This window comes from Ursus arctos, unplaced genomic scaffold, assembly GCF_023065955.2.
Source record: "Ursus arctos isolate Adak ecotype North America unplaced genomic scaffold, UrsArc2.0 scaffold_16, whole genome shotgun sequence".
Classification (NCBI taxonomy): domain Eukaryota; kingdom Metazoa; phylum Chordata; class Mammalia; order Carnivora; family Ursidae; genus Ursus; species Ursus arctos.
The window spans coordinates 37,796,074-37,818,177 of NW_026622830.1; the positions used below are offsets into that span (position 1 = coordinate 37,796,074).

General features: G+C 37.5%; 1 protein-coding gene across 3 annotated transcripts in view; it reads right to left on the reverse strand.

The window, feature by feature from the left end:
• SEL1L2 (SEL1L2 adaptor subunit of ERAD E3 ubiquitin ligase) overlaps positions 1–22,104 on the reverse strand; it is a 59,342-nt gene that overhangs the window by 31,446 nt on the left and 5,792 nt on the right. For 2 of the 3 annotated variants that reach the window (XM_044385675.3, XM_026502892.4), the window contains exons 3-7: positions 7,418–7,471; positions 6,904–6,963; positions 6,732–6,813; positions 5,375–5,529; positions 4,633–4,689 (exon numbers count right to left, since the gene is read on the reverse strand). In XM_044385675.3, coding sequence (XP_044241610.1) covers positions 4,633–4,689; positions 5,375–5,529; positions 6,732–6,813; positions 6,904–6,963; positions 7,418–7,471 — 408 coding nt within the window. The remainder of the gene's footprint in view (positions 1–4,632; positions 4,690–5,374; positions 5,530–6,731; positions 6,814–6,903; positions 6,964–7,417; positions 7,472–22,104) is intronic. The other variant, XM_044385674.3, reaches the window with a different exon arrangement.

Consider the following 22,104-nt stretch of genomic DNA (forward strand, 5'->3'; position numbering starts at 1 on the left):
GTGACGTGGCATAGGTTTGTCGTGGTTGAGGGGTCCTCTCTGCCTCTTGTACAGGAATGCTTGTTTCCTTTGCCAGATTAGGGAAGTTCTCAGCTATAATTTGTTCAAATATCTTTTCTAGACCTCTCTCTTTCTCCACTGCCTCGGGGATGCCAATGATTCTGACACTGGAACGTTTCATTGAGTCAGTAATCTCCCATAATCTACATTCTTGAGATTGGATTTTTTTGAGCCAAGTTTCCATTTTTACTTTCTCTTCTACCATCCCATCTTCCAATTCCCTAATTCATTCTTCTGCCTCATTTACCCTGGCCATCAGAGCATCTAGTTTTGACTACATTTGATTCATAGAATTTTTAATTTCTGCCAGATTCACTCTCATTTCCGCCCTTAGAGATTTTATATTCTCGTTAATATTTTTGTTAATATTTTCTTCAAGCTTACACATCATCTTGACCATTATTACTCTGAACTCCATTTCTTTTCTTTTCTTTTTTTTTTAAAGATTCTATTTATTTATTTGACAGAGAGAGACAGCCAGCGAGAGAGGGAACACAAGCAGGGGAAGTGGGAGAGGTAGAAGCAGGTTCCCAGCGGAGGAGCCCGATGTGGGGCTCTATCCCAGTACTCTGGGATCACACCCTGAGCCAAAGGTAGATGCTTAACGACTGAGCCACCCATGCACCCCTGAACTCCATATCTGACAATTTGGTCATATCCATATCCATCAGTTTTGTGGCAGAGGCCACAGTCTCTGTGTCCTTTCTTTGCTGGGGGGTATTTCTCCTTCTCATCATTCTGATGAGGAGAGGTTGCGGGGATGCACAGAGCCCATTTATTGACCAGGACCCAGGCAGTGTGCACTTGTTTTACAGGGACCTTAGGGATGTGGGCTTCTTGATTTTTCAGCCTGCCTTCTGGGGGAGGGGCCTGCCACACTGATACTCAGGCAACCCTGTTTGGGTAGAGTTGCCCAGTCCCCTGTGAGGAGGGATGGGAATGGGCACAATGTGAACCGGTATTTGCGGGCTTTTCTTCTCTGGCTGCTTTCCCTGGCAGTTTTCTGTGCCTCTTCTCAGAGTCAGGGCAGCAGTGGCCGTAGCCTAACCTCTGTCTCAGAACAGAGAGATTACAGTCCGCTCTCCACTGAGCTCTCCTGGCCACTTTAACTGTGTTTCCATCGGTGCTGCTGAAAACCCCGTGGTGTCCCAGGTTGTGCGCCCCACAGCCACTCTCCCAGTCCTCGCTTCCAGGCCTGGCACATCTTTGTCCTTTGTGCTTCTAACACCACCAGCCGCCCCCGGTTCCCACACTCACTCCCAAGCTCTGTGTTTCTGTCTAGTTCTAGTGCACGTCCGGAGCTCCGGTTTTCAGTCTGGTCACGCGCGTTCCTGGGCTCACGGTCTCAGTCTGCTTTCTTGGCGGGTGCTGGTCTGCGAGTCCGCTGCTCCCCAGTGCAGGTGGCTACCGCTTCCCGGTGCCTGAGCGCAGCGGCTCCCTCCCCCTTCCGTTTATCTTCCAGTATCTGTGCGTGGATTCACGGCTCCCCGCTTCGTACCTCAATACTCAGCGCTGGAGATGTTCGTTTGTAGAGATCCAGATGTATCTTCCTGTGTCTCAGGCTGATTCCGTGGATGTTCAGGATGTTCTGGTACCTATCCAGCTCGATTCAGGGGACCAGCTGAAAAAGGGGTCCCCTACTCCTCCACCATCTTTTCCACTCTCTCTTTCCTGGTATTTTAATATTTAATTTGCTGGGCAGTAAACTGGACATTACTTACAGTTATAAAGAACCTTACACTAATAATTTTCTTCGGTGGACTGAAGTATTAGCATACTGGCTCAAGTGGTGGTTCTCAGGATGAGGACCAACATATAATGCTTAGGGTGCTATCATTCATTCATTCATTCACTAAATCCCACGTACGTAATATGTACCCAGTACTATCAGAGTTTAGGATACATAAGAGTGAGCAAGTCAGACAAAAACTTACATTCCACTGTGAGAAGACAGATAGTAAGCAAGTCAAGATTAATATAATTCAGGGGGTCATATGGGAAAATAAACACTGTGATAGGATAAGTGGTGGAGAGTAGGGTTGATCAAGAAAATCCTCTCTCAGGAGGTAAGACTCAGAAGATGAGAGGCCAGCCATGGGAAGAGTTGTAGTAACAGCCTTTCAGAATTTGGGTTTATCCTTTTAACTTCTCTCACTCCATGCCACTTCAAGTCGATCCTGGTACAGCTAAGCTGCAAGGAGCAAAAATGACCATAATACTTCGCAGTTGTGCCTATTAAGAGAAGTCCTTTTCTCTGCCCCTTCAATGTTGTCTGTCCTTGTAATTTGTTTTGGCCAAAAGAACGTGGTAGAAGTGATTTGTGAGTTCCAACCCTAGGCTGTAAAAGACTTTTGTGCTTGTCTTCTTAGAACCCTGGGCTGTCATTTGAAAAGCTTGGGCACAGTTGGCTGGAGGAAGGGAGCATGTGGAGACCCCTCATCCTAGGTGTCACAGATGAGGCCATCATAAACCAGCCAGCCCTGGCCAATACTCTACAGATGCCTGTAACAAGCCTAGTCAAGATTGGATGAGCCTGCCTGAGACCAGAATTACTCAGCTGAGCCCAGCCAAAACTGCTGACCTGGCAAAATCAGGAATTAAATAAATGGTTGTTGTTTTAAGCCATCTAAATTGGGGAGTGGTTTATGATGCAGCCTAAACTAACCCATACATAAGCCAATCAGTCTTAAGGTTTGAAACCTTGACTGGAGCCCTCCATGCAGGTTTGGGTTTATTAGGTTGAGGAAAGCTGGAAGGACAAGTCTGTGCTTGCCCGCAGCATATGCCTGAGCCACTCTGATGGTTCTGGAATTAAACCAGACTTTTGACGATGTCTGGATGGGAAGCATGGAGCCCAAGCCGACCATTTGAAAGTTAGAGCTAAAGAAACCTGACTAATTGTATCATTCCTTCTTTTTGCTTTACAAATGAGGAAACTAGATTTTAGAGGCTGTATACTATCTGCCCCCCACCCCCAGGTTAAAAGGAAGTAAGGTTTAACGGAAAGAGAAGGCTTTGAATGCTGGAGCCCAGATTTCAAATTCTGATTCTTAACCAACATTACTACTCAGCTATGATATTTGCAACAATTTACTTCATCCCTCCAGCCTCAGCTCCTCATCTGTAAGACAGAGATAATAAAACCTCTGTGAATGAGCCCGTAGGAGAGCCTGACTGGGCTCCTTGGTGTTGCCCAAGTGCCTGGCTGTTGCCACTACAGCACCAGAATCCTTCACTGCCAGCCCTGGGATTATACTTCATCCTCATCTGGAGGCAACTCCCATCTGGTGTTCGCATTGGCCGGAGCTGCCCTGGAGTATTGAGCTTTGTGGAGTTTTTATGTACTCTGTAAAGATTGAGGGGTATTCCCTACAGCCGAAGGTTGGGTGCCTTCATACTCAAGAGAATTTCATGTTTATGGAAACTGCGTAATTCTTCCCAGTTTATGCATCTGTTATTTAACATGAGAAACTCACTGCAGGCTGAAATCTGACACTAGGAGTAATATTGTGAATCTAGAACTTCCCATCTAAGAAGCTAGAACCTTGGTTATGTTGAGGATTAATAAAATCTGAAGACTTTCATTTGAGCTGTCCTAAGATGCATGTGCTTATTTCAGTTGCTACCTATTTTATCACATTTTATGAAACTAGCTTTGACATTTAGCCAATGTGTACTGTATCTCATATAAAACACAAGTTACACTCATAAAAACAATATAAAATGAAATGAACAGTAACAACAGATCACTCTTTTATGTAATCATCTTATTAAAGTAGTTATTTCTATTGCTTAGCCATAGGGACTATGTTGAAATAGGCTATGTGTTCCTTTGAGACAGTGAGCACGTGGCTCCTATAAAAGGACAAAGGCTGCAAAATCATCTTTTAAAAAGAATCCCAGTTACTTCCTCAGATCTGAGGGGATCTATGGCTTTGAAACCACAATTAGACTCCAGATGAGACCTTATCCCCCTGCTCTGGTATCTTACTGAGATCTTGTGTAGGTCAAGCTTATTTGTTTTTTACTCCACTATAAATTTGAATTGTTAATTAATCTTCTAATCTCACTGGGATAAGGTAAGGTTAAGCAAAATGATTGAAAGGAGCTTTGCAAATTTATAAAGATGTTTCATAATATTTCTAATTATATTGTAGGCAATCTGAGGCTGGTCCTCCGATCTCTTAGCAAGAGACTCCTGGGTGGACTCCCCACAGCTGGCTTTTGGGGAATGGTTGTGTCCAAGGCTGGCAGGTGAGGGTATCTACTTCACCTAACCCTAGTTAGGGAGGGAAGAGGCTAGGTTCAAGGGGAACACGGAAACTCCCTGGCCCCAAATGCTCTTTCAGAAGCCTCTCCTCCTTAGTATTTAGAGGCAGGTAGGAAAAGTGCTTCCTTTGGTGAACTTTGTTCTTCCTCAAAAGCTAGAAAGCTGAGCTGACCAAGGAAGTAGCAATGGGCTCTCCCCAGCAGCTTTTCCATGCCCCCTCCTCCCTTTTTGCCTCTATCACCCCATCTTCCCTCACCACTCTCCTCCTGACCCCACATGACTGAATCTTCAGACTGACTTACATAGTAATCCTGATCCAGACCTTTCCTCCCAATTAGATGTAATTGTCCAAGAGATACCTAGGAATGACAATTTTTGAAAATTATTTAGTAATAGCATTAATTTAAATGAAGAAAATAAGCCAATTATACCTCAATTTGAAAAATAAATGAATAAAAAGGGTGAAAAAAATGAAGAAAACATTTACTTGGTGATTTTATTATAGTATACTGTTTCAGTTTGATGCAGTTGGCATGTCTAAAAAAGAAGCAGAAAAAACATTCCAGGCTATATCTTTTATTGGGTAATTGATTGAGGCTGGGCATCTGGCTTCCTCAGTGTCAGGAAGCTGGCCTGCTGGTATACAGCAACACCTGGAAACATAAACCTAGCAGCCTTTACTCTTAGCTCTCAAAGGTCACACAAATGCTGTCCCATTCCCATTCTCAAAGACATAACACTTCTGAATGCTGGTTAAGAGTTCATTTATACTAAACTCAACAGTGAATGTGCTTTTTTTCTACACTTAAAATCTAGGTTTTTTTAAGAGTAAAATTTTTAGGAGTAAATGCAAAAGAAAAAATTGCCATTACTATGACAGTTGGCTCTCCCATAGGCTATAGAAACTGCAAGTAGCAGGGAACAAGAAAAGAGGATCGGATGTCTCTTCCTGTTCACATTCAGGAGGGAGCATTGTTAACTCAGACAACCAAACCCTTTGAAATTTGCATGTTCTAAAAATCCAAATTCGTCTGTATACATTACTTGTATCTGGACATCTCCTCTTTCTGCCAAAAATTTATAGTATTGGTATATGTCCCAATCCAAAATCTCACTGTTAGAACTCAGATTTTCAGGTCTCTCAGTTAGTCTCACTTTTTCCACTGGAATACCTTCACTTTTTTCCAATTTGTCAGCAACTGTGAACAGAAACAAACCAGAGAATAGCCAGAATACACAAGGTTGCAAGAGATAACAGTCAACTTAGAGAAAACACTGGTAGGCTGATTCTACTTAAATTGTACAGAGATCTGGTATACTAACAGAAAAAGGACATCTACCCTTAAGAGATAGAAATTTATGGATTTTTGTTTATTTGGTTCTGAGAAAAATGCAAGAAACCTCATTATTTTTGCAGTCCTTACAAAAATTGTATCAACATATATCAGAGCCTACTGAAGAGCTTGGCCAAACAGGCTCAAGGAAAGAAGGCAGATGTTAGGAGCAGGCAACTGACCCCTTCTACCATTGACTTTTTCTGAGATTGAAACTACAATGTAAGAATAATTATTGCTCCTTAATGACTTGCTATGAATAGTCTGAAAATAAATATAAATATAAGTAAATTTGAATAAATCTGAGTATGCAGTTTGAAATATATATGTAGTAATTCCAATTTCATTAAGCATATGAAATGATCTTGTTATATATAGCGTCTTATATTAAAAAGCAGTTATTTTGCTCTTTTCTTTCTCAGATCCTAATAATGCCAAAGATGTGTACTTAGATATTATTCTGATCACAGAAATTAACCATATGGACCTTACCTTATTCACTTCTTGGAAAACTTTTATTTAAAAATCTATTATGTAGTCTAGTTCAGTGATGTGTAAGATGAAATGTTACATATGACTTTGAAAATGATTCTAGAAACATACTAATCTCACGCTCTATTGTTTGTAGACAAAGGATAGGGTAACAGAATAATGATTACTTGAATTGGTCTCAAGTGCAGTGATAGAGATTGATAGTGTATGTATCTTACATCCATTTCTTCAGGAATTTTTAACAAGCCATCCCATATTCTAAATGTTAGAATTAGAAAAACTGTTTAATATTTATTGATGCTACATTCAAATTGTCAGTTGAAGGAAAGCACAGCACAAGAACATAGGTACATATACTAACAAAAATAAAAGATGAGCACATCCATTTAAAACTTTTGAAAAGTAACTATTAAGAAATCAGAAAACTCTACATTGTATTAAAAGAATCATAACAAATATTTTAAAAACATAGTCATTCAATACTTTCATAAATATACCAACTGGCATTGATTTATTCTTCTAATTGCTCAGCAATTAGTCTATTTATCTTAAAATAAATTATGTAGATTACTCACTATAATCTGCCACCTTCTTGTAATGATTTAGGGCAACTTCACAATTCTGTAGAACATTGATTCCTGACAAATATCTGTACCCCTAAAACACAGGCATATATATTCTTAATATTCTGACAATGTTGTATTTATAACACACCTATTTAGGCCCAAGAACATTTAATTTACATACCAAAATCATCTGGGACATCATGCTTCCTCCAGCACTTCCAAAGGTGTAATATATCAGTGCCTAAAGTAAAAAACAAACAACAACAACCCCCCCCCATATCTATATCCACCATTCAGATTTGAAGTTCAAACCAATCATTGCTTTTTTATCCCTAACCCAACAATGAACCTTGAACTACTCCAAAATAAATTCCAAATTTTGTCCTCTTAATCTGTAAAACTGGCTGACATTTTTGGAGGGCTTAGTGAGCTCTGGAGTCTTTAAAAAGGGTATTGTGCATGATATTTCATTTAATCATCACAAAATACCTATGAAGTAGATATTATTTATCATGGCAAACCTGAAATATGGGAAATTAAGAAACTTATGGTATTTTAACCTTAAACTTCTGACTATTGAGCTGGTGCTTTTAACCACCACTCTCAAGTGAGCTCCTTTACCTAAAGAGAAGGCTATTCAATGTCCCTTTTTAAAAAATTCGGTTTTGTTCCAGAAAAAAATAGAATGACCTTACCTTGGCTTGATCATATTCCATTCCTATTCCATAAGAGGACAAAAATCCTAATGCCTAAAGCCCAAAAGAAAAGGAAAACTAAATAAATCCATTTATTTCACAATTATTCTTATTTACATTGGTAAAAAGTATTTTAAATGTCTGCTCCATAATAATTTGTGTTGTTGGTTTATTTCTTATACTATAACAAAATGCCTTTTTACACTTTTGCTAAGGCTGTAAGAATTTAGAAAAGGTAATAGTGGGAGTTTTGTATAATACATGTGAAAATAGGCTAATATTTACTGACTTTAGTACAAATTATAATAATAAAACATAAACCAATGGTTTTTATATGCTTGCCATTCTTAGCAATGGAAAACACTTTTTCCCTTCAACATTTTTGAATTTAAATTTGAATTTTTTTCATATTTTTAAAAGAAAATATGATCATTCAACACTGCATCTAAAACTAATGATGTACTATATGTTGACTAATTGAACTTAAGTTTAAATGCATAACCACAGCAAAAATTAACAAGGCACATGAAGAAACAAGTAAATATAGCCCAATCGAAGGAACAAAATAAGTCTAAAAAAACCGCAACCCTAAAGAAATGGAGATCTAGAAATTATTACCATACAAAAAATCCAAAATAGCTCAAAATGTTATAAAATAGCATATACAAACAATTAACCAAAATCAGGAAAAGCGTGCATGAACAGAACGAGAATATCAACAAAGAGAGAGAAAAAGAAAGGAAAGAAAGAAAGCAAGAAAGCCTCCTTTTAAAATTCTGGAGCTGAAGAATACAATAACTGAATTGAAAAATTCACCAGAGGAGTTCAAAAGTAGACTTGATCAAGCACAAGAAAGAATTAATGAACCCAAACACAGGTCATTTCAAATTATCGAGTCAGTGGATCAAAAAGAATGAAGAAAAGTCAAAAAATCCTCAGCGACTTATATGGGAAACCATCAAGTGGACCAAAATACACAGTATAGGAATCACAGAAGAAGAGTGAGGGAAAGAGGCGTAGTGACCTTATTTTAAGAAATAGTGGCTGAAAATTTCCCAAATCTGAGGAAGGAAATGGGTACCTAAATTCAAGAAGTTCAATAAACTTCAACTAGGAGGAAGTTAGACACCCCATAGCAAGACACATTATAATCAAACTGTTAAATGTCAAAGACAGAATCTTGAAAATATCAAAAGAAAAGAGACTCATCATGTACAAGAAAGCTCCCATAAGTTTATGAGCAGATACCTCAGCAGAAACATTACAAGCCAGAGGGAATGGGCTAATATATCCAGAATGCTGAAAGGAAAAATCTGTCAACCAAGAATACTATATCTGGCAAAACTGACCTTCAAAAATGAAGGATAGATAAAAGCCTTCTCAGATAAACAAAAGCCGAGGAAGTTCATCACCACTAGACCTGCCTTATAAAAACTGCTAACAGGAATCTCTCAAGTTGAAAAAAAAAAAAAAAAAAGGATGCTAGACAGCAACATGAAAATATACAAAAATATAGAGCCTTCTGGTAAAGATGATTACATGGGCAAATACAGATTCCTGTAGTACTGTAATGGTGGTGCAAAAGTAACTTAATTCTGGGGGTGCCTGGGTGGCACAGCAGTTAAGCGTCTGCCTTCGGCTCAGGGCGTGATCCCGGCATTATGGGATCGAGCCCCACATTAGGCTCCTCCGCTATGAGCCTGCTTCTTCCTCTCCCACTCCCCCTGCTTGTGTTCCCTCTCTCGCTGGCTGTCTCTATCTCTGTCAAATAAATAAATAAAATCTTAAAAAAAAAAAGTAACTTAATTCTGGTATAGAATTTAAAAGAATAAAAGCATAAAAGATAACTATAAAAATGTTGATGAATACAAAGTATAAAAAGATGTGATTTGGGTCACTGATAACATAAAGTGAGGGGAAGAAGGAGTGTTGTGACTGCAGTTGAGTTGGTATCAATTTAAAACAGTTTGTTTTAACCAGAATATGTTTTATGTAATCTCTATGGTAACTACAAGGAAAATATGTATAGAAGATGCACAAAAGAAAATGAGAAGGGAATCAAACCAGGCCATTGCCAAATAAATAAATAATAAAAGAAGGGACCAAGAGGGGAAAAAGAGGGACAAAATAACCACAAGACAAACAAAACAATCAATAAAATAGCAACAGTAAGTCTTTCCTCATCAGTAATTATTTTAAATATAAATGGATTAAACTCTTCCAATTAAAAGACAGGGTGGCTGAATAGATAAAAAGAAAAACCCCCACAATATCCAACTACATGATGTCCTTAAGAGACCTCAGATATAAGGACACATACAGGCTTAAAGTGAGAGGATGGAAAAAAATATTCCACTCAAAATGTAACAAAAAGAGCTAGAGGGGGCACCTAGGTAGCTCAGTCGGTTAAGCGGCTACCTTCTGCTCAGGTCATGATCCCAGGGTCCTGGGATCGAGTCCTGCATGGGGCTCCTTGCTCAGTGGGGAGCCTGCTTCTCCCTCTGCTTCTCCCTCTGCAGCTCCCCCTGCTCCTACTCTCTCTTTCTCTGTTAAATAAATAAACTCTTAAAAACAAAAGAGTGAGAGATGGCCATAATTATATGAAACAAAATAGACTTTAAGTCAGAAAATGTCACAAGAGACAAAGGACATTATATGATAATTGGGTCAATTCACCAGGAAGATATAACCATTCTTCTAACAATAGAGCACCCAAACATATGAAGCAAACATTGACTGAACTGAAAAGAGAAATAGATAATAACACAATAATAGGAGATTTTATTTTATTTAAAGATTTTATTTATTTGAGAGAGAGAGTGCACAAACAAGGGGGAAGGGGTGGAAGGAGAGGGAGAAGCAAACTCCCTGCTGAGTAGAGAACCTGATGTGGGGCTCAATCCCAGGACCCCGGGATCATGACCTGAGCCAAAGGCAGTCACTAACCAATTGAGCCACCCAGGTGCCCAAAAATAGGAGATTTTAATGCCCCATTTTCAATAACGGATAGAACAACCTGACAGAAGCTCAATGAAGAAATAGAGGAGTTGAACAACACAATACAGTAAATGGACCTAACAGATATATAGAACATTCTACCCAACAATAGCAGAATGCATATTCTTTTTAAGAACACATAGAACATTTTCCAGGTTAGACCATATGTTAAGTCACAAAACAAATATTAATAAATTTAAGAAGATTGAAATCGTAACAAGTATATTTTCTGAACACAATGGAATGAAACTAGAAATCGATAGCAAAAAGAACACTAGAAAATTCACAAATATGTGAAAAGTAAGCATCACACTCTTGAACTATCAATGGGTCAAGGAAGAAATCACAAGGAAATTTTGAAAATATCTTGAGGCAAATGAAAATTAAAATGCAAATAGCAAAATTTATGAGATGCAGCAATAGCAGTACTAAGAGGAAGAGGCATAAAGCACTTCCAATAGTGAAATATGTCGGTTGTTTCAAGGAAATGCTTGAAATGCTTGTTTGAGTTGCAAGCTGAAATAGCCACTTTTCTCATGGACTACCATCTTTACTTGAAGGAAAAATGGATCAGCTATGTTCATTTAGACTGGCAGACATTTTCTTGAAAACGGACGGTAAGTCTGTCACTTTAATAAAGTGATTGAAAGTATTGTTGCCAAAGATAAATTCAAGCTTTTAAGCAAAAATTAGAATTTTGGAAAGCTTATATCTGCTACCATGTATACCTTATATCTGCTTGACACCCCAATACTTAGACTTTTCATGACGGTTGTATTAACAAATGTCATTTTGATATTGTATAATGCAATGTGTCAAATTTGGAAGACTTACAAAACTTAGTGAACTGATATTTTCTAAATAACCAATGCATGATGTTATAAAATCCTGTCTAGGTTAAAAAAAATCCTTTCAAAATGCAGGATAGACCAATGATTTTAATGTAACAGAATATGAAAATTTCACTATATGATTTCAGATTCCACACTGCAATTAACCTTTAAGAAATTATCACCTTTGAGCTTTGGTGTAGAACCAAAGAAGAATATCTACAATTATCTGAAAAAGTTGTTAAAATACTCATATTTTCTAGGTTTATTTTCTTTTGCTATTTTGTTTTTTCTTTAGCTTTTTGAAATATGTATTTAAGTCTATTTGTTTTAATAAATAAAGCTGTATATTTTCCTCTACATGTGGCTTTAGCCACATTCCTTAACTTTTTTTTTTTTTTAAAGATTTTATTTACTTATTTGACAGAGAGAGGCAGTGAGGGAGGGAGCACAAGCAGGGGGAGTGGGAGAGGGAGAAACAGGCTTCCCGCTGAGCTGGGAGCCCCATGCAAAGCCAGAACTCTGGGATCATAACCTGAGCTGAGGGCAGATGCTTGAGACTGAGCCACCAGGCGCCCCACACATTCCTTAACTTTTATATGTAGTGTTATCATCGAGTTCCTAATATGTCATTTCAGCTTCTAGTTTATCTTTGCTATTTGCTAAAAATTAGGAGCGTCTTGAAATTTTATAGTTGAATTTTAAGCCTTTTGTCAGTAATTTTCAGTTTCACAGCTTCTAGTCAAAGAATGTAGTATCATTTCTATTTTTTAAGGTAAATTAACTTTTTTCCTTGTGTGATAGTTTTTTGAAAATAACTGTAAATTTTTTGCCTTTTAATTTTGTTTGGGATGATCTTTCATATATAATCTTATATGTAGATGTGGTCAGGGTGTGTGTTTTTTGCTGCTGTTGTTTTGTCTGCCTGGATTCTCTTTGTGAAACCATTTTCCTTCCTTTCTGAATTCTTTAGGTTCAACGGGGCTCCTCAGGGCTTTCTGAATCTAGAGGGTCACATGAATCTAGATGGTCAGATTATTCTCTTCTTGGATGCAGTGATTGATTCGCGGTGGTCTTGTGATTTAACCCAACACTTCTGCTGAAATCATTGGGAAAGAAACTGGCTTCTTTTACAGAGACTTGCAGATTTAAGGGCTAAAGATACGTAGGTTCGTTGGTGACTGTTTTTGCCTCCATGCGGTCAAGCCACTCAAAACCATCATAGAAAAAAGCGAAACAAAGAGAAAGCGTGTCTTGATGTCTTTATTCTAGTCTCTGGATCCAATCTAAAGGCAGCTACAACATCACAGTTAAATGAGCCAAAAAATCACACTTTTGCTTAAACCAGATGGGTTGTATTTTCTGTACTTGAATTCAGAGAATCCTAACCAATACAAATGGACATCTCTGTTGCTGGGAGGGAAGTTCATTAGGTTCATTAAGTTAGTAGATACACAGTAAACCAAAATTAAACTCTGTATAGTAGTTGCTGCTTTAGTACTTTGTTTAAGCTGTATGGTAGTTTGGTGCTTAACAAATCAATTCCTTCTTGTACCACTTTCCGCCTTGTAGACAATTGAGGGCAGCTATTTGGTACTTGGTGTTCTCTCCTACAAAGATTCCCTATTTTGCCTTCCTCATGTGATATATTTTAGGTAATATTCATCATCTTGTGTGTTCTCTGAATCTGGTCTGCATCATTGATGCCATATTTGTCATAGCCCTGTTGAAACAAAGTAGTTACAATTTTCTTAAAAAATAAAAAGGAGATATCTCAAAGTCAATGAAACTGCATTACTTTTTGTTACTAAATTATGTGCAAAAGCTGTCACAAGCCAAGTTATCCCACTAAACACAGGAGGAGTTGCCAAATCCCTAGGAATAGATGAAAAACTAATGAATAATGAGAAGCTGTTGTGACCGATTTATTTATCACAAAGTGTTATTATGATTAAGGTGTTCAGCATCAAACATTCTTGCTAACTTTGAACTGAACTTCTAACTATGTGTGATTCGATTGAAGAAAAAGTAAAAGTATAAATTTAGTCAAATTGGAAAGTGTCAACGTTAATAGTTGTAGAATGAGTCAGTAGTTTGGAAGAATCCTGGAGGTAATCGAGGAACACTCCCTGAGGAAATGTTGCACTACTGACATTCTTAATGGGATGGAGAATGATATGCTGGAAGATAGCCATCAAGGAAGTTTTCTAAGTTAGACTTAACTTTAATAAATCTAACAATTTAGTTAGAATCTGAATGAGAGGAATTTTGGAACACCTAAATTTATTTAACTTATATTTACTTTTGTATGTAATTAAAGAATGACATGATAGAAATCTTTCTAAAATGTCTAAAACAGCACTTTTAGTAAGAGTAAAACAAAAAATCTAATAAGAAAACATTATTTTAATGTTTATATAATTATATAACATATTTTATATATAACTTATATTTTAAAAATATATAACTTACAGTCGATGGTGTCTTATAGTGGGTAAAATATGGGATTATTATCTCTCCCACATTTTTCAGATTTCTTAGTCTAACAACCCTGTAAAATAGAGCTTGCTTATAACAGATTGTTCTTAGTGAACTCATGCTGCTTGACAAACAGTACTGCTTCATTTTATGGGATTTTCAAAAACAAACATTTTGAAAGTATGATGGGGAGTCTTACCATTAAATTGGCCAGCACTATGGGTGATCTGCAGAATTTTACATCCTCCAAGCCTTGTGGCTCCTTTCCTGCCCTCCTTAGTTACTCAAAATCACTGACAAGTTGGCAGTGATATAGTTTATAAGTTCTGTCAGTACGCAGGGATGGAACTGGATTGGGCCAACTTTGAACTCACTCCAAGCAGATGCTTGCTGCAGTCTGCTTCAGGTGCTTCTGAGAAGTGCATTCTATCCTTGTTCCAGTTACTATGGCTGTGTAGCAAATAACCCCAAAACCTAGTGGCATAAAACCACCATTTATTATGGTAAGGGTTCTGTGGGACAAGAACTTGGTCAAAGCAGAGTGGGCATGTTTTGTCTCTGATCCACAGTACGGGGGCCTTAATTGGAAGACTCAAAGGCTGGGGGACAGAATCATCTGAAGGCTTGTTCATATATATGTTTGGCAGGTGATGCTAGATATTGGTTGAGACCTTAGCCGAGGCTGATGGTCAGAACACTTACATGTGGCCTCTCCTGTAGTATACGTTTCCTCACAGCATGGTGGCTGAATTCCAAGAGTAAGCATCCTGAAAGAGCTAGGCAGAGCTGTATCCTTTTTATGACTTACCCTTGGAAGTGTAGCATTACTTCCACCAAACTTTATTGTTTGAAGTAGTCAAGAATCTCCCTTAGGTAATGGAGGGGAAATAGACCACTTTTTGATTATGTTGGTTAGGGTGCTGAAATAGCATATGGGACCAGAAATAGATCTGTGGCCATTTTTTAAAAAAATTTATTTATTTATTTTAGAGGGGGGATGGGCAGATGAAGAAGGGAGAGAGAATCCCAAGCCCATGTGGGGCTCCATCCCAGGACCCTGAGATCACAACCTGAGCTGAAACCAAGAGTCAACACTTAACGGCCTATGCCACCCAGGCACCCCTCCTGTGGCCGTTTTTAAGAAAAAATTGCCACAATATTTGACAAAAGTCAGACGAGTGGGGAGATATCCCACTTCTTCTTAGTTATTAATCATTATGAATTAATGAATTTAGGTATATTTGAGGTATTTCAGTCCATTGGGTTATTAGTCATTTTAGTGCTTAATTTTTCCATCTTTAGTCAATAGGAGCCTATTTTGAGTTAGCTCAGTCCTTTAGTCATGACCATAGTATTTTCTGACAGCTTACTTGGTCTCATATTGTATGATATGATACCTTGTATCATATTGATATGACACCTTGTATGATAAAATGTTTCATGAACATCTTATACATTTCTTGTCCCACACCCAGAATCTGACATTTTCCAAGGATGCTGGTTTCTTTTTAGTTGGAGAGGATTTCTGTTTTTTGTTTTAAACACAATTCCTTCTTGGGGCATGAGTTAATAAATAAATTTAAATTTTTGTATATTTAAAAAATACACGCATATTAAAGATTAAAATTCTAATACTTCTGAAGGCTTAAAATATATACGTCAATGTCTTGCTCCTTTCCAGGCCACTTTTTATTCTTATGATAAACAACCACTTTTAATTATTTTAGCTGTTTTCTTCTGAGAGCTTACCACCGTTATGATTCTTGATAAATTGTTACTACTTGCTATTAACTTTCATATTTCACACATTTTCTGTAGCTTTGCTGTGTTACAGATGATGATTTAGGTCATTTACATTACCTTTCCACTTTTTCTCCTTGTACCTCTTCTCGACAGGATCACAACACTCTTTTTTGTCAGGATATAATTGTAAAAGTCTGTTTTGGTGTTCCTGATATTTTCAAGGTTCTACTCATTGTAATTCCTATTACCATTTTTAGAAGTTCACTACACACTTTTATGTATATCACTGATAATATACTTTTCCATGCTTTTAAAAAAGTTTTTTTTTATTATGTATCCACGCTTTTTATTAAAAACAATCTGGTCTTAGCCATTCAACCTAAGAGTTGATGAAATATTTGAAGAGCACAGGGTCATAGGCAGAATCCTCTGGCGTATTGCCAGAGACTTGCTTTCACCTTGGCATCAACCCATTAGTCTACTCTTTATTTACTGTCATCAAAGCCAACATTTCTATTTTTTCATCTAGTCCATGAGAACATCCTGCAAGGCTTTGTTAAATGTCTCCCTAAAATAAAGATACAAAAAGTCTGATAATTCAATCAAAACAAAATGAATAATTTCTTAAACTTTTTATCATAACTTCAAGGACAAAGACCTGTGTCATATTTTAAATTAGGGAACTGACTGCAAGAGTTCAGTTCCCAAAAGCATAATAACTCTAATATATGGCTTATAAATATAATTTGTATAATCTATTTAATCCATAAACTGAAAAAAATCTATGTTTCAACCAATTCCTCTTTAGTCTCAGAGGCTCCCTTTTATGGAAATTTGACCATAAGGGCTGTTATTACAAATGGAAGGCATCTGAAATCCTGGTACTCCTCCAACCCTAGTAGTTTATATTTAAAATGGCTAAATTGGCTCCTTTTAAGGATCTCTTTAATCAATATTAGATTTTTATTTTTCTTGCAACTCTTAGCAATTTTTGATTCTGCTCAACTTAGAAACTGGTTTATTAATGTAGAAACTTTGACAGCAAACAAATATACTGACCTTTATATAAGAAAACGAAGATACTGTTCTATTCAGTTGAGCTTGTATTTTAAGATACTTTCACCAGAAGTATATGATTTTGTGCACAGCTTATCACACTTTTTGTCCTGATTCTGCCGAAGAAATTTGTGAGTTGTGGATTGTGTGGGAGTTAAATTTCCATCCTGTGACTGGGGAGGGGAGCCTTTCTCTGTATAAAGCTCGCTCTAGAAAGTAAGAACCGAAGCCATGATTTTAACAGCTTTAAAGCCAACCCAAAAGGCATGTTCCCTCTCTCTTTCATTGAAAAATAACAATGGGTGATTTTGAATTAATTCTCTGGAGAGCTCAACTTCCTTCTTTCCTTCCTTCTTTGCTTCCTACCTTCCTTCCTTCCAGCACTAAAGGAAGACAAAAGATGTTATGAGCTTTCATGTAGTGAATATTCTGATTATAGTCAGCGTTGTCCTATTCCTTTACCCTTGGACATTGTCACCTAACAACTTTACAATAAGCAGTTGAGGCATTTGGTCTTTCTTTGGAGATATAGCTGAGATGAAATGAGATGGATTATAGAATGGTTCAAGCTTAATCCAGAAAAAAAAAATGTGTAAGTCAAAAGAGAAACTGTATAATAGTGATGACATCGATGACACATTTGGTGGTTTTTAAAGGTCAAGCTCTGCAAATTAGATCTGTTGATAAGACTTGATTCTGAATTCAACAATTGTGCCATGGTTTGTAAGAAACAGTTATAATAGCTGGTATTTGAATGGGAAGAGTTTAGCATAGAGGATATTTTTTTATATTTCAAAGCAAATTACTCAGGTTCCATAATAACAATTTAAAAGTTAAATATTCCTTTTACTTTTAATATAGGAAATTATTGTTAAAAGAGAAAAGATTAAGCATTTTCCTTGAATTACTGCACAAGGCTTGAAAGCATCTGAGATCATTACTTTTAGCTCAAATTGCATACCGAACAAAAGTTTGAATCAACCTTAATGATCAACTAAGATCCTGTCTGTACCCTTTATACAAAAAGAGCATTAACATCAAGATGAAATGCTCTACACAGGTAATCCTAAAATTATCAAGGTGATTATTAGATTGATACTAAAAATGATTTTTTTCAGTAGTAGCAGAGTGCTAATAATTACAGTCCCTCTACAGTCCCTCTACCTCTAACATTCACATCTAAAATAAATGAAAAATGGGAGGAATCTTTGCCATTAAGATAGAATTATTCTAGAATTACAAACCATGGAAAAACATTCAGTCACTCACATCCTCCTTAAAATATCAATTAAAGTCATTTTTACATAATAGAATAGATTTTCTTATAATTCACAGTAAACCTTTTTATTTTTTTATTTTTTATTTTTTTTAAAGATTTTATTTATTTATGTGACAGAGAGACAGCCAGCGAGAGAGGGAACACAGCAGGCGAGTGAGAGAGGAAGAAGCAGGCTCCCAGCGGAGGAGCCCGATGTGGGACTCGATCCCGGAACGCCGGGATCACGCCCTGAGCTGAAGGCAGACGCCTTAACGACTGCGCCACCCAGGTGCCCCCACAGTAAACCTTTTTAAACTGTATAACTAAGGAAGTACATGTGTCTGAGTTAAGTGATTTTTCTGATATCAAAGTAATACATACCCATGAATAGAAAATTTAGAGAAAAAAACCCAGTGAAGTATTTTAAAAAAGAAAATAGTTGCAAATAATACCACCACTTAGAGATTACCATGATTTAATTAAGGTTTTTTTTTTGTTTGTTTTAAAGATTTTATTTATTTATAGGAGAGAATGAGCACAAGTAGGGGGAGAGGGAGATGCAGGTTCCCCACTCAGTGTGGTGCCTGACATGGGGTTCGATCCCAGGACCCTGGGATCATGACCTGAGCCGAAGGCAGACACTTACCGACTGAGCCACCCAGTCATCCTGGAAGGTATAGTATCTTTGAAAATCAATACAATGGACTCTGTTCATAACCTTAAATGCTTTTGTTGCCCCTATCAGAATTCCTTTGATTTGGAATTTTGTGGGATGAACCATTCGAGGTACATGAAAGAAACAATTATGCTTCTTTCCCTCTATCCAGCTGCCCTTTACACGTATCGTGAAATTGCATTTTCCCCTGACCCCTCAAAGCCATTTTATAATATGGGTTCATCTCTTTTTGTTTTTCTTTGTTAACTCAGATCTTTGCTAGACTTCTGGCATTCCAGACTCTCCATTTATTACATTTCAGTATTTCTGTTCTTCCTTTTTCCCCCAGAGATAGGTGTCTTCATTCTCTTCATTCTCCTTCTATCTCTATCCCTCTCATTCTTTTTCATTGCCATTCTTAGTATACAGTTCCAGCTTCTTTAGCCACATTGCTGTTGCTACATTGTCCTTACAGTTCCCACCAACATTTCTTAAGAGTGCAGGCAGGATTCCTGTACCAGGTGGCACAAATAGCCTGAGAAGGAAGATGGTCACCCAACCTGTAGCCTATTAGTGCTCTGTCAGAGAGCTGTGATCAATACGGCATGTGACCATCCTAGTCACAGTCATTGAACTAAGTATTGTTTGTAGCATAGAATCTCTTTGACTATTTTTTCTTGCACAAGGTGACAAATCAACTACAAGCAAACTTGCTATTGGAAACAGATTTTTCTATAGGGATGACGGGGTGAGAGCAAAATTTCAGAATAGGGAATGAAGCATGAGAGACTATGGACTCTGAGAAACAAACTGAGGGCTTCAGAGGGGAGGAGGGTGGGGGAATGGGATAGGCTGGTGATGGGTAGTAAGGAGGGCACATATTGCATGGTGCACTGGGTGTTATATGCAACTAATGAATCATGGAACTTTACATCAAAAACCAGGGATGTACTGTATGGTGACTAACATAATATAATAAAAAATATTATTATAAAAAAAGAATTAAAAAAATTAAAAAAAATTTCAGAATAGAATGCAGCAATCCAGCTGTAGTACTAGACCAGGGTCGTGTAGGCTCCCTGCTCATCCAGATGTTAACACATTGGTCACTAGATTATGCGGAGGTCAGGAGAGAAGGGGGAGTCCAAGTTAGGAATAAGGGTGTCCAGGATGTCAGGAAGAGCATAGGAGGTACTTGGGACAGAGACTTTTTGCCATCTAGTATTGTAGCATTTCAATAAGCAGTGTGGTTGAATTTTGTGTATCAGGTCAATGTCAGCCTTCCAGGTGATAAGTTTGTCCTCACTCATATTCTATCTTCTTATCCTCCTGAGACCAAACACATACATATATCAGACAGGTATGTCCATTTAACGATGGGGAAATTGAGACTCAGAGAGGGCAGGGCACAAGAACCAGTGTTGGAGCTGAGATGTAAAGCCAGGACTGATTGACTTTAGGACTAAAATCGTTACACAACATTATTCATTGATGTTCTTTAATATCTCTAAGGGATCATCAGATATTATTTGGTCTTGCAGCAACCTTATAAAGTAGTGTGACGTTATCATCAGTTCCCTTTGCGGGTTTGGGAAACCTGAGGTTTAGAGAAGTGACACTGAAAGAATGAACAAGATGGGAGGCTCATTAGGTTGTAGAATCTGGATTCACATACTGTCCAGCTTTCTGATTATAGAACCCCATCTGCTACCATGACATGCTACCCTGTAGTCCATAATTGTACATTTTTGAGAACACTGTCCCAACAATGCCTTCCTGTCTCTGCAAAGATGGCTGTGATAACACATGGCCAGTGGTTATGCATTTAGAGATGTTCTTCCTGGCACTGGATAAGCACTCAGACACCGTTTCTCCTTAAAATCAATGGCAAGCATTTGATGATCAGTTAACTGGGATTAGAGGGCTGTCTGTGGCCATGCCATAGAACCACATTAATCTGAGTATGGGGAGTGATACTCTGATTTCAGCTCTGAAATCCCTGTGTTTTATGTACCATTTATATTAATTTGGAATTTCTTTTCTGGGAGTAGTGTTTTGACCTTGTATCAAATACTTTTTAAAATACAGACAAATCTTTTATGTTGCCTATATCCAATATTCTAGACTAGGTATAAATGTCACTTTTTCCTAGAAGCCTTCCTCACATGCTCCAGGCAGAACCAGTTAGACTCTTTTCTGTGCCTAATGCAATTTATAATTGTAGTCTACCTAAATTGTGCTGCAATTATGTATTTATATTTCAGATTGACCCATAAGGACTGTGACTTATTAATCTTTTTCTACCCATCAATTCAGATTACGTTTGGCACATCGTGTCAACAAAACAACTGTTGACTTAATTAACCAATTAATACTCCCAGTAAAAAATAGAGTACATGTTCACTAGTTTGGAAAGGAATTCAGAGATATCATTTACAGTGCTGGATCTGATGGTAACATTTAGTCTGTTCTGGCATTTTGTATTTGGACAATGAAGGTTTAAAAACTCTCGTATTTTATTATAACATTTATAAATCTGTTTACTCCTTTGTAAATGTAATATTTTGTATTTAAATGCAAAAAATTCCCTGGGGTAAAATAGTATTCAACAACTTAAATTAATTAAAATTATACAGATATTTAAGATGGTGATATTGAGGGGTGATTTGGTGGCTCAGTCAGTTGAGCCTCTGACTCTTGATTTTGGCTCAGGTCATGAATTCAGGGTTGTGAGATCAAGCCATATGTTGGGCTGGCTCCGCGCTTGGTAGGGAGTCCATCTGAGATTCTTTCCCTCTACCTCCTTTTCTGCCCTTCCCCCTGCCTAAAATAATAAATAAATAAATCTTAAAAAAATAAAATGGTGATGTTGATCTGTATATATTTACATGGGAAGATGTTTATAATACATTATTGAGTAAAGAGAATAGGAAATAGCAAAGTATGATCTCATTTTTGTAAAAAAAAATTCTACATAGTTATGGGAAAAATTCTAGAAGAATAGTATTTATATCCTTTCTTTATAATGAATGATTACAAAGTTCCAGGTATGGAATTAAATGCCTTTACACATTACTTTAATTCCCCACCATAATTCCATTTAATCATTCATCATTAATTGATTCAGCATTCAATGTATATTTCTTATCCCAGGCACTGTGCTAAATATTAACTATAAATGTGAACCAGACGGACAGAGTGTCTGGGGTTTTATCATATCCTAACCCTACAGATGAAAATAGAGAGATTGTCTCACCCATCAGAGGTCTTCTGGTCCAGCTTCTGTTTCAGCTAAGTAAACACAGAGACTCATGAGGCTCCCAAGGCTCCAGTTGCCATCAGCCTGAATAAGGTGGATACAGCACAGGAACTACTGTATCCCAGGGCAGCATCAGATTTTCCTTCTGTGGGAGATCTTGCTACAGTTCACACAGTCCTCCAGCTGCCATTGTCTTTGGTCTCTCAGATGATGGCTCAAGTCAGTGAGATCCACACTAGGTGGGTGCAGGAGCCTCACCCCCAAGTAACGGTTCCACATGTTTAGTGTGCAGGGTTCTCATAAGAATCACTATCACCATCAGGTATTTACGGTTCATTACAGTTTGCCCCAGTGCCGAGGCAGTTTGTCAATCAGAAGTCATTTCAATTATAAGCAATGCTACCTAGAAAC